The sequence below is a fragment of the Protopterus annectens genome, chromosome 8.part0 (assembly GCF_019279795.1).
Source record: "Protopterus annectens isolate FY-2018-M chromosome 8.part0, PAN1.0, whole genome shotgun sequence".
Classification (NCBI taxonomy): Eukaryota; Metazoa; Chordata; order Ceratodontiformes; family Protopteridae; genus Protopterus; species Protopterus annectens.
The window spans coordinates 1,992,333,636-1,992,346,638 of NC_056741.1; the positions used below are offsets into that span (position 1 = coordinate 1,992,333,636).

At 39.1% G+C, this 13,003-nt stretch overlaps 1 protein-coding gene across 3 annotated transcripts in view; it reads left to right on the forward strand.

Moving 5' to 3' along the window:
* Window positions 1-13,003, forward strand: part of LOC122809794 (BTG3 associated nuclear protein) — a 1,260,844-nt gene that overhangs the window by 1,151,212 nt on the left and 96,629 nt on the right. For all 3 annotated transcript variants that reach the window (XM_044081537.1, XM_044081535.1, XM_044081536.1), the window contains exon 12: window positions 2,500-2,643. In XM_044081537.1, coding sequence (XP_043937472.1) covers window positions 2,500-2,643 — 144 coding nt within the window. The remainder of the gene's footprint in view (window positions 1-2,499; window positions 2,644-13,003) is intronic.

Consider the following 13,003-nt stretch of genomic DNA (forward strand, 5'->3'; position numbering starts at 1 on the left):
TGTGTTTGAAACAAAAGCACCTGAGTATTTGGGGAAATAAATAGTATTTTTGCTCAATATCTGTGTGTTTTTGGTTTGAAGTTAGTAATTTAGTTTGTATTACAGCTTGCATTAATTGCCAGTTGCTGCATTTTCTGTGAGAGAATGGAAGATCATTGGAATGCCTTTTTTTAAAGCTAAAGTGGTAAACGTATTTCAGCATTCATGGAACAGGTGGAAAACTGTTAAGAAAATAGGATGTTTATTAAGTGAAACACAGGTAAAGGTAGTGGGATAAAACTTTTCTGATATGATTTTCGTCTAGTCGCTGAGTTACTTGTTAAACTTTTGTTTATGGAATAGGCCACTTGTCTCTTTGCTTGAAGTTTATAACAACTGATCTGAAAACTATCATTTTTTTTTTCTTCTGTTAGGCTGGCTGCAGTGTCAACAGTGGGTAGAATATCATCTCATGTCAGTGGGTATTTTTTTAAAGGAGGGGGAGTAAACTGACTTTTTTCAAAACTTCTATATTACAGATGAGTCAGTGTATAAACCATTATGATATGCACTGTGTAAGAATTTGTTTAGCATACCGAACAAGATGTTCGTGTCCAAAATCACGTAATGGCCAGCTGCAGATACCATACCATTAAATGTGACTGTAAAAATAGAAAACCCTAATGGCACTACTCTAAGCCAGTAAGAAGAATTAATTATTTAAAAAGCATAAGTAAAGGTCAGAACATATTTTGTCATTTCTCAGATACATGTAGTATGGATAAAGACGGAGTGCTACTAAAAACATGCTTGTAGAATTTAGTCTGTCTTTTAGTTTTGCCGTGAGAACTTTTTAATTATTTAGTATAATTGGTTGGTGTCTAACTGCAGTATCTCAGGCTGAGTAGGTCCATGTCTTCATGGACACAATTTAAAGGTTGAAGAACACAGCAGTGGTTTGCCTTTCAGAAAGTAAAATTGTGTAAGTGCTCAGCATTTTTATTTCTGCAGCCACCATCCCTCCAGTTAACTACTGTTGCTGTTTCACTGTTTATTACTTGCTCCAACCCCCTGCTAGATATGTGGTTTGCTTTAGCTTCAGAATAAGGTAATATGGTCACAGTTAACAGGGATCCTGTGTGGAAAAAGTAAAATGATAGTAGCTTTATGAAAACACTCAGTAAAGAAAATAAGTTAGATTATATCACTTAACCTTAAATCATATCCATATAAATACCTCCACATTAGTGTGGCATCATCTTCAGGGAAATAAACAGGTATTTCCACGTTCAGCAGGAGAAGGGTCTTGCAAAAACACAAATGTCCACCCATTGATGCACATAACAGGGGTCATTGCTTACGTAGTACCCTGGCCTGCCTTCGAAATCACTAGTTTTGATTGCTCTCCACACATTTCCAGTATGGAAATAATTGTCTGGAACTCTGAAACATCAACATTCCGTGCCTTCCTAAGCCTGAGTTTCCATTATGGAAGGAGATTCAACTGTTGTACCCATAGACTCTCAAAAAATAATCCAGTATTGTGGATTATTCATTCATTCATTCATTCATTCATTCATTTATTTATAGAGTTCTTCACTGTTCAGTTAAAGGGTTTTGTAAGATTCCTGCTTGTTGTAACTTAAACTGTAGATTTTCCTGTCTCCAAGCTAGTCTTCCTTTGCAAGAATTAACACTAATAAATCTCCAGAAGAAAAAAAATGTGGAATGTACTTAATGTGGCTTCTTAGACATTATTTGTCAAAATATCAATTTATGGTCTTTTTTCAGGTGGTGGTTATTCTGGTTATATTTCTGTATTTTTAACACTAAAGTAATGACTTGGTTACCATTAAAGATAGTCAAGCATAGGGGAAAAAAAACAATGGCTTCAAATGTCAGCATTTGGAAGTTGGATCTTAAGTAATTGAACTATGTAATTATATTTGATCATCAGCTGTGAGGTATAAAGAAATTTGATTGTCACCTTTAGAATAAACTTTCTAAACAATAATATGTAATGGGTGCATTTATTGGATAATAATGGACACCGATTCCTTATGGGTTAATAATTAAAGTATAGTTACTCAGTCTCAACTACACTTCCTTTTTGAATGACTGCCTGTGTTAAGAGGGCTTATTCTGCCTGCACATGGTATTAAAGTCTGTTTGCAAATATCACTGTATCACAACTCTTGGATCTCTGGTTTATTTACCAGTTAGGCTGCATTTTGTGCAGAATATGCATGTCCTTCCTATCTGTGTGGGTTTTCTCCATCTTCACCTTCAGTGTCCCTAAGGCATGCAGGTAGGTGAATTGGCAGTCCTTTAAATTACTTATCTGGGTTTGCATCCTGTGATGAACTAGAATCCCATCCAGGATTGTTTCTCTGCCTTCCACCAATTATTTGTAAGGACAGATGCCAGCTTCCCAATGATCTTGTATAGTATAAAATATGTACTGTAAAATGAATGAATGACTTATAAAAACATTAATCCTTTATTTTGTTTATTTTACAGGTACTACAAGGTGCTCAGTTGATTGCCGTTGCCTCAGCTGATCCAACAGCTACTGGTGTTGATGGGTCTCCACTTCAGGGAAGTGATATCCAAGTACAGTATGTCCAGCTTGCACCAGTATCAGACCATACAGTAACCGGTCAGGTAAGTAAGATGGCTAGTTTGGCATACTAACAGGAGTATTAAATAATGTTCTTTGAAATAAAGTTCTGTTTAGTAGTCCTGAACACTTAAAAACTCTGAACCACATTATCCTGACCAGATCATCATGCCAACTACATGTATAACAACAAACATAAAATTCTGAATTTAGAAGTCTTGAATTTTCAGTATTTCTTACTATGTTATTGTTGTCATAATAGTAGTGAAACTCTGTACTACAAACCTGAACCTGTACTTGTAGATAAAGGTATGGTCAAGAAACTTTCTAACATTTAACAGTTTGAGCACTGACTGGAACCTAAGACATTTCTTTCACACCATTCAAATATTATAGCTAATGAACATAGTGAACTGTTCAGTTGTGTGAACTGTGTAAGTATAAGTGATGATAGATGGCGATCTGAAGTTTAACAGTATTCTAAATTAACTATTGTACAATGACTGGCCATTAACATTCTAAAATGAGCACCCTGATTGGCCAGCCCAGTCAGCGTGCCTGTGGTAAATCTGAGAATATACCAACGGAAAAAGGTCCGGTCGCCAGGACTTTTTTCTGTTGGTATATTTTTTAACTTTTTTTGAACAAATATAAAAACAAAATTTGCAGTCCAGAGGACTCCGGACATACGAGAGAGACACCATGCAGAAAATACAAGGGAAATCAGGTATGTTGTTTAAAACTAAAGACACGTACCTGATTTCCCTTGTATTTCCTCTATTCTCTCTCTCCTACCCTAAGCTTCCCGAACCTTTTTTTTTTTTTTAAATTAAAAAAAAAAAAAAAAGGAAAAACGGAGCAACAGAGATCTCCTTTTCTCCATTGCTTACTTTCCCAAGCACTAATATGGTATGTGTGGGGACGCAAGTCCCATACGCATGCGCAGTACATGAACACAAGGAAGCAGTATACCACCAGCCGCGGAAGAACAGTAATGCGCCGTTATAGAAAGACATTATTTAAGAAAAGTAAGTATTATTTTTCTTAAATAATGTCATTGTATAACAGCAATAACAAACTCCGTGGTTGTGGTATATTGAAATTTACCCACGGTTGTCTTTATTTAATCACTCGGGCTTCGCCCTCATGATTAAACCACACCAACCATGGGTAAGTCTTCAATATACCACACCAATGTCGTCTGTTATTGCTATATTACATGCATCAGCTATTAAAGCTAAAGACTACAGACATAGCTACTTAAGAAAGAATGTCTGCCAAGACACAGTATTGCATTTATTGCAAAATGTAAAACAAAATTGAACATATGTTTTAAATGTTTTTTAGTGAGGCAAACCTCTTCACTTCAACAACCAATACCAAGTATTCACATCATCAAAAGAAAGGTACTGTTGATTTCTGGAAGAAGATCATCATTTTTTCCTTTGACATTGCATAATTACTTGAGTTAGAATTAATAAGTAATTCAGTCAGGAGTTTATAAGGGGAGACTTGCAGTTTAAGTTTAGCAACCTATATGTATTTCATATACTTGTATTTATATTTTAGCATTCTTAGATTTATCATCATTTTTATTCAAATGGCTTTCAGAAATCTGTAATACTTTTACAAGTAACTAAACATGAGCTGTGATGCCAGAGGTAATGTCAGGCTAAACTAAACTGAGTCAAAATGTGATGTACTTTTTTCCTTCTGCTCTTTCGTTGTCTGCAATCAGTGTGTTTGTTCTCATGACTTATGGATGTGTGACTCTTGTCTTTCTGAATATAAAAGAAAATGAAGTGTCTTTTGAAGTATGTTGGATCTCCAGACTTGCTGAGTTCTCTTGTGAAAGTAACAAAAAAGATGAAATACCAGGAACTCTCTTGAGAGGCAGTTTCTACAGTCCCTGATGGACTTAGTGATATGCAAGCCATTAAGTTCATCAGTCCATTAAGCCCCACCAGCATAGAGTCAAGGGAAGGAAGCACACACAGATATGTATTTGCAATTCATATTGTTGTAGGGGTGACAAGTGGAAAAACTGGTGTAACTACTAGGCTTTTTATTCCGTGGCTGGCAATAATGAGATGATGTCATGTAATGACATTTGGTAGCTGGGGAAAAACATTGTAAGTAACAGTGTGCTCTGTTAAGAGCAAAGGCATTGTCTTGTTTGTGGCTGACCCATTTACAAGTACTAGTTACTAATTTGTCTAATTTATGGCAGGGACAGTAATTCTTTAAAGGAACTTGAGTATTTAGAGCTTAAATTTTTCTTTAAGTGTCCCATCTATTTTTATTGCCTTTCATTTTATTTAACTGTGTGCGCCATCCTGCATATGGTTTAGTCTGTGTTTGCACCATTGTCTTTATTATATAAGTAAAATTCATTTATTCCCCTTTAAGCTATTTGTGCACAGTTATTTTTCTGAGAAGATGGTTAACATTATTTTCACTGTTAGTAACATGTGGCACATATTCCATTAGATTGCTTAGGCCTATTGTCAGTGACAGAGATAAATTGGTGTATTTAAGTTTGGCTTAATTAATAAGAGCAACAGGTAAGTGAAGTCTCTGACAGTTCCAGAGAAGTACTACCTTGCCAAGAAGAAAGTTGTAGAGAATTGGAGACTTCTGTCAGCCTTCTCTGGGAAGAGAGTGTGTGAGTGTGTGTGAGTGTGTGTGAGTGTGTGTGTGTGTCTGTGTGTGTGTGTCTGTGTTTTGTGGGGAAAAGCAGTTAACATGGGTAAAGAGCCACTAGAAGACTTTGGTTTACACAGAGAGTAGTGAGAAAGTGGCCTGGTATTGCTTGGCCATAGACTCAGCTCTGTAAGTTGTATGTGTACAATGCATTGTGGGTGTAAATGTTGAAAGGCTCTACCCAGCACAGCAGTGTATATTCCCTTTATGTGCTCGGGGCCATGTGGTATTCTATGACGTAATAATTGAAATAGACTTCTGTGCACTTTCTTGGTATTACTTCAACTTTCATTGGCAGTGATGTTACAATAGCTGACATCCTGCCATCTTGGTGTTACATTGCTGACAGTGCTGTCATCCCTATCACACCAGTGGTCAGTGGTGAGAATACTGGAATTGAAGTTATTCAGCCTAAAACAGCTTTTTTACCAAAGGTGCATGCTAACCCTCACAGCTACAAATTAAGGTATAAAGAGGTTTGGTTGTGCACAACAGTTTTTATTTTTTAATCAACTTAGTAACTGAAAAAATGGTGTTTTGATAACTATGCTAAGATATGTATGATACAGCTAAGAAATGAATGCAAAACTAAAGGAATCCAGGAGACTAATATGTCCAGAGATGAATGGTGACAACATTGTGCGCAATACAACATGTACAGGAATGTACAGGAGGCAAAGAAAGGATGCTCAGTTCTGTCCCAAGCGAACTGTAAAGCTGAACTGGGATTACAGAATCCGGTACTTGAAATGAGCCTTATGGAACTTGAGGCAGCTGAGTGGATGCATCTGCTGGAGGTGCACAGTGATAGGTAGAAGAGAGAGAAAACCAATGCCAACCTGAAAAGGAGATTGTCATCCTGCACCAGACGTGAGTCGTGGGGATGTGAAAAATCATATCCAAGCAACTCATGTCAGTACAAAACTTTTGCTCAGTGTAAGAAGAGGTATGAAGTGGATTGTTTATAAGGACATTTAAAAAGGTATATATTCAGCACTAAGCTGACCAAAGGCAGTAGATGAGATTTTGTAACTCCCTTGCTCATGGTTAAAGCAATGCATGCAATCTTTAATCTCGGTGATGTTAATTGTTTAAATTATGACAAAGTTACAGAATATTTGCTTTATTCTTATAAACTGACTCTAAAACTGTACAGAAATAAATTTAGAGAATACAGGAGAAATGCAGATGAAAATGTGTCTGAATATATTGCAGAAAACAGCACTTATTTTTCACAGATTGTTGGGTGGATGTAAGGTTACCATGTTTGAAATGCTTACAGATCTTTTGGATAGGGATGTGCCTTAGTTTTATGCCTGATGATATGAGGATTTGATTGACAGACAGTGAGAATAACACTACTGAGGATATGAGGAGGAAAAGGGACCATTACCTAGCTAACAAGCTGACACTATATAAGTTGGGGGGGGGACTAGCAGCCAGCACTGCACCTGGGTACAAGGGAAGCCTAAACTATATTACACATAAAAAGGAAAAGCCATGGGTCTAAGTACATTATCATGTTTTTGTGGTTAAATGTTTGAGATCCAGCCAAATGGGGGCTCGCTTGGTCTCACTGTTCAGTAAGGACATTGTTGAGAACAAATATCTCAAAAAGTTTCAAGCATTACTAGCACTGTGACAGAAGTGGGTTGTTTAGAGACAAGCTTTGTAGTTAACTGTAGTTTGCTTACTTCGAAGAGATGTTGGAGGTCCAGAGCTTTTGCTGTATTTAATTATTTATTTATTTGTGTGTGGAGCTTCACCATGAGGCAAGTACCTTGAGGTAAGCCCAGTATTTAACTTCCTCACCCCAGAATCCTTCAAGTGATGAACTTACCCTCAGTCCCAGAGTGGTCCTCTGTCTTAGTACCAGGACTAGAGGTCTATATCTTATCCTGATAGGAGGAAAGGAGGCTGTTGCTAAAAAGGACTCAGCCTCAGACATAACCATAGTCAAACCTGCAGTGGACAGTCCACTCAATTTAAGACCTTAGGTGGGAAACCTTTTCAGCAGAGCCATAGGTGGTTCAGCTATTGCCCTTCAATCCCATAAAGTTGCTTTCCTCCCCCTCAGCTCTTCAACTAAAGTGCAAAAAAAAATAATCTTCTGCATACAAAGCTGCAGAAAGCAACTTCCGGCAGTACAGTAAAGTACAGTGCCCAATCCATCCTGCAGCCCCCTATCACAACTCTACAGATTTTACAGCAAAAAAATAAAGTCCGTTCCTTCAATTAGCACACTAGTCAGGTGGAGAGATTCACACCCCTTTCATCCTGACCCAGGAGCGACTCAGTCATGTTTCTCTACCCTGCCCCTGAGCCGCCTACTTCCTCACATTTTAGTTAAAAATATTTTTTTTCATTTGAATTTTAGAAAAACTGCTTGCAACAGTTTATACCCAGCACAGAGCACTATATCACTCAGGTTTTACTATATACATTTTAAATGTACTCTGCATGAAGCACTATAGCTCTCATGGTTTAGTTAAAAAAAGGAAAGACATGTTTTAAACTGTACAGACTGCTTGTACAGTTTATATGCGTGGAGGGCTACAGTACTCTGGAATTAATTTAAAGAAATGTTTTAAACTGTAGCAAACTGCTTGCTGCAGTTTATACTGTGCACACAAAAAAATTGTAGCAAGCTAGACCACACAGGAAGTGCTGCATCCAGTATTCCTTCAAAAGCAGTCTGGATTGGATGGTGTCACTGCACTCGGGTCAGTTGCCCCTTTTGCCCCATCCTAACTACGCCTCTGCGTTTCGGGTACCTTTGACTTACCTTTGGGAAAGGTAACAAGGTAGGAAGCAGATTGTTATGTTTGAGGACGTTCCTGCTAATATTCTAATAGTAAATGATTATGGCACTACATTGCCTTGTGTATAGGCTGTTAAATGCAGCCAGGCATGGAGAAAGTCCTGTGTGGAAAGCAGTATGTTGAGACCCAGATGGTGCTCACATCTCCATCTGGCTACCTGGGACTGGTAATGTGGCTATTTCAGAGAAGGAGTTGGTCATTAGCAGCAGTTTGCAAACCAGGACTTAAGCCACATTAACTGAAAGATCCTGAGCTTCCCTTCAAGGGTGACACTTCTAGGGGAGAGGTAAATGATAGTAATCAGTCAGAACTTGAGGAGCTGGGAAGGTTCACTCTGCAGGATTTCAGGCAGGCTCAGCTCTCCGATCCTACTTTACAGGACTTTGAGGGAGGCGTCAAGAGGCTTTGGATACTCAAAAGCAGAGTATCAGAGTATTTGGAATAATGAACTAAAGTCATGTTTAATCTATGTATAAAGCATACTGTGTGGTGAGTTTCATTTTTCAAAATCTTTAAAATTAGTTGCTGATTTTAGCATGTACCACAGTTAAGTTTGTACACTTGGACCTTGACTGTTGATGCCTAGCCTTCTGAACTCGCATTAAGAACCCTCTTTGATGGCAAATTCCCACATTCAAGGATGCTTGAAAACCACTCTGAATGCTGTAACATAAGGTACATGTTACATAAATATAGTCACCCCAGAACCTGCCACTTCTTTTTGCTGGCCTCACATTTCCCATCTCAGTCTTTGCTCTTACTGGAAAAGTTCTTTGTTTGCATACCTAGGAATTGTAATAAGTGTATGTGTGGGTTTCACACTATGAAACAAAGCCTCAGCCAGCATTATCTCCACTGTTTCTATGAATAAGCTGTTGATAACTGCCACAGTCCTGAAATTCAGCCTACCTACTCAGTATAGAAGCTGGGAAAAGTAGTTTGCTCACTTCAAAGAGATGGTGAATGTCTAGAGCTTTAACTTCATTTATTTACTTATTTATTTTGTGGAGCATCGCCATGAGGTAAATACAGATAAGACCAGTATTTAACCCCCCCCAGAATCCTTCAGGTGTTCAACTTGCCCTCAGTCCAAGAGTGGTCCTTTGTCTTGGTCTTAGGACCTTGGGACGGAGGAAGAAGACTCTTGGCTGCAACTCTGGAGGGTGAGTCTTGAATTTCTTGCTCTACCCTGTCTTTAGATAGTTGGCTGGTATCCATAGGTAACCAGCCTTATTACACCACAAGGATCTGTGGTTCAATACTTTTGCTGTTGTTACCTTGATCATGACTGAAAAAGGTCTGAGAACCACATCACTTTCCTGATGAACAAATAGCTGAATAATTATATTAAAATCTCAGAGTTTGGTCTCCTGAATAATCTGATCACAGATAGGGGTACTAGGGATTTTGAGGCTATATTCCTGTCTCTGGCCCTCTAGGATCATATAAGCCAGGATTCCGCAGATATAGAGGGTTCATCTAGTTATCCAGCAGATTCATAGTTACTGCTTAGTGTTAACATGATTGCATCAGAAAAACAGCTTCAAACAAAAGTGAATGCTGTAAAATGTTGACTTTCACTATTAACACAAACAGAAGTATTTTTTTTTTCAGGAGGTCTCTGTACTTAGCATGTGTGACTCCCCCCAGAGAAAGTTCTGCTGTCATGTCAGTCCATTTCCAGCAGAACTCTTGAGATAAGCCAAGTCTGTCTGCATACAGAGGCCTTAAATGCTCTCCTGGAGGCTGGTGTTAGAAGAGAGATGGAGGTTTTGTTCTATTCCTGTTTTTTTTTTCTTGGTTCAGAAAAGGAATGACAAATACACTTCCATTTTAAACCTCAAAGACTTAAACCAGCTCATCTGGTATATCTTTTTTCATGGTGTTACTCTTGTGGGGCTGGCTCTGGATGGTGCTGATGGATGGTTTTGGCATGTTGTATTAGTATACGAGACTTAAAGTTGTTAACATGGTACTGGCCATCATGTATAAAGTCAAGGGCCTTCTAGTTTTTCTGTACCTGGATAACAAGTAGTGCTTAGTAGCCTTGTACAGGAACTCTCTGGAGGCTGTTGTCCAGTAATTGATCCTATGGATTCACTCCCCAAAGATCACCATAAATTGAAAGAGTCCTTTCTGTTCTTGGAACAGAGGACGCCTGATCCCATGTGATATAAACTTTATCATTTTCTACAGTGATTTGTGGCTCATGTTTCTAGTGCTTCTCTGCTTCAATGTTGTAAGTGTTTGCACAATCCCCAGTTTCAACAGTCTTACCACATTATTGTGCTTTGCATTATACAGGCCCTCTGACACTGGCCTATCAGACCCAGCAACAGGATGTGTGACTGTTTCAAGTTCTTTTTTACAGAACCTGTTTTTGTCTTTCTTCCACATGTTCATTTGACATTGTAAACCAACGTGTACATAGTCCCCTGTCCGGGACCACCATTATTAATCTTTCATCTTTTGGTTTCAGTTCACCTCTCTGTAACCGTTCCTGTGTCAAATCGTGATCATCATGAAATTGTTCCAGAAGATCTCTATACTTGCCACAGTATTTATGCCTTTTCCATATCTCTTTCCTTCTCATTTGATCCTTCTTATATTCTTTTTTTTGTTTGTTTTTTTGACTCTTTCAGTTGCTTCTTGATTTTTGTCTACTTCTGGTTTAATTTCCATTCTTGACACTGATATATTTCTGCTAAACTAAGCAGGGAAGTCATCTTAGATGACTTCTCCTCATGTTTGGCTATGGTGAGATCAGCAGATGTGTATGCAGTCCAGGAGCTACAAATTTGTACATGTAATTAGTTTTGAGAAGGCCCATACCAACTTCACAACAAGGAATGTAGGTTCATAGCTGTATACTAGGCTAACGACCACCATGGCCTTTGTAAGCCTAGCTCTGCAACCAGTCCAACCCAACTGTGTCACTATGTATCTCTGGCATCTATTAGGAAGGGGTTGTGCTAGGAAGATTCTAGAGGTTATGGGGGGGGGGGGTTATGTTAGACAGTTTGGGCATTACTGTCTGCCTCTTTCAGAGACATGGGAACCAGACCCAGGATGAGTTTCTGATTTCCCATCCATCGGTCAAGGTTACACTTAAATAAGGTTGGCAGGAACTCTGCTTCACATGGATGGGGATCCTCTGAGACACATATATGTCTCACCAGCACGTCTTACTTATATCGCAAGCAAAATTTAAATCCTTGGATCTAGAGGTTCTGATGCTTTTTGTTTTGTGGATGTACAAACGGTTCATCAGAGCTGGATCCAAGGATGCCTTGAATTTCAGACCTAGATCACCTCTCAGTTTACCTGTGGGAGACAGAGTGTAGAAATAGGGCTTTAAGGCAGTCCATACAGGACAATGTGTTTATAGCCCGGATTCTCATGGAAGGGAATCTCCATGGGCTTTCCAACAGCATGCACCTGACCAGGCATATGCAACAGAAGGGGGCATTATACTCAATGATGGGTCTTGTAAGGGCTGAATAAAATGGTAGATTTGACTTCTTTGGACCTGGATGTCATACCCTTACTTATAAGTTGGCTGACATAGAACGATTTTCTTACTACCATGGTCACATGTAGGTCAAAGGCCCAGATTATTGTCTACACATGTGCCAAGATACCTGAATACTGTGTCAGTTCTTAGGGGTGTCTTATCAATGGAGTAGTTAGCGTGGGTGGCGGTTTTCCCAAAAGCCATTATAATGCATTTCTTGGCATTGAAAGTCCAACAGGTTTAGTAGACATGACTTTCCCTTGACAAAGCCAAACCTGGCTGGGTCCAGTGTCCGTAGTTTGCCTGTGTCTTTGTTAATCGTTTCCATAATTCATTCCATGGCTTTGCATATTAGACTAATCAGACTAATGGGTTTGTACTTTCCAGGGTTTGTTAATGGTCCATCCTTGTGAAGTGGGATAACCATTGTGGTCCTCCATCTCTTGGTACAAAACCTGTTTTGAGGCTGTAATTGAAAAGTAATTTGTGGTTCTGATAGGTCACGTTTCACGCTGTTTATGAGGCATCCTGGGATTTTGTCTGAACCCATTAAGGCTATGTTTGTGGCATTAACAAGTGCCGGCAGGACCTGCTCTGTGTTAACAGTTGAGAATGGTTATGCTTGGTAGTTATTTCATGGAAGAGGCAGAGGGAGAGTGGGGGTTGAAGTTTGAGCTTAATTTGTCAGCCAAAAAATTCACTATGTCACTGTTTTTAGTGACGGTGGCAGGTTTGACCTTCAGTCAAGCACACTGCTATGTGCTGCCTTTGAGGTTTCGGACATTGCTGTAGAATGCCTTGTGGTTGTCTTTAGTCTGTAAGGCTACCTTGATCTTGTTATTGGCCTTGTTGGACTTAATTAGTTCTCTTAGTTTCCTGTTTAATTTAATTAGATTCCTCCTGTCATTATTGGATTTGCTGATGTTCATCGTGTTTCACTGTTGCAGTCATTACACTTGGGTTATCCTGCTGGCAGGCTACTCGCAGTCGGCCTGAATTCCAAAGTCCTGGTCCGGCGTCGGTTGCTGTCGCCTCTTCCCTGACGTCATTGCGCCAGGGGTATATAAGATGCAGCCCACGCCATTTTCTTCAGTTTTTCTTGCCATGCGGTGCCCGAAGCAAAAGCAGTTCGCAAGTGCCGGTCAGCCGACTCCTGAGATTTTCGAATTCGAATTTCAGATCCGAAGTCTTCAATAAAGCTAAGCACCCCATTGGGGAATCTTTTTTCTTGCTCCAGACCGATGTCAGAAAAAGTTAACAATTGTATTTCTTGTGGGAAGCAAATACCTCATAAGGATTTTCATTCTTACTGTATTCTTGCCTAGGCCCTGACCAAAACGTTGCTAGTTGTCTGTTTTGTGCTAG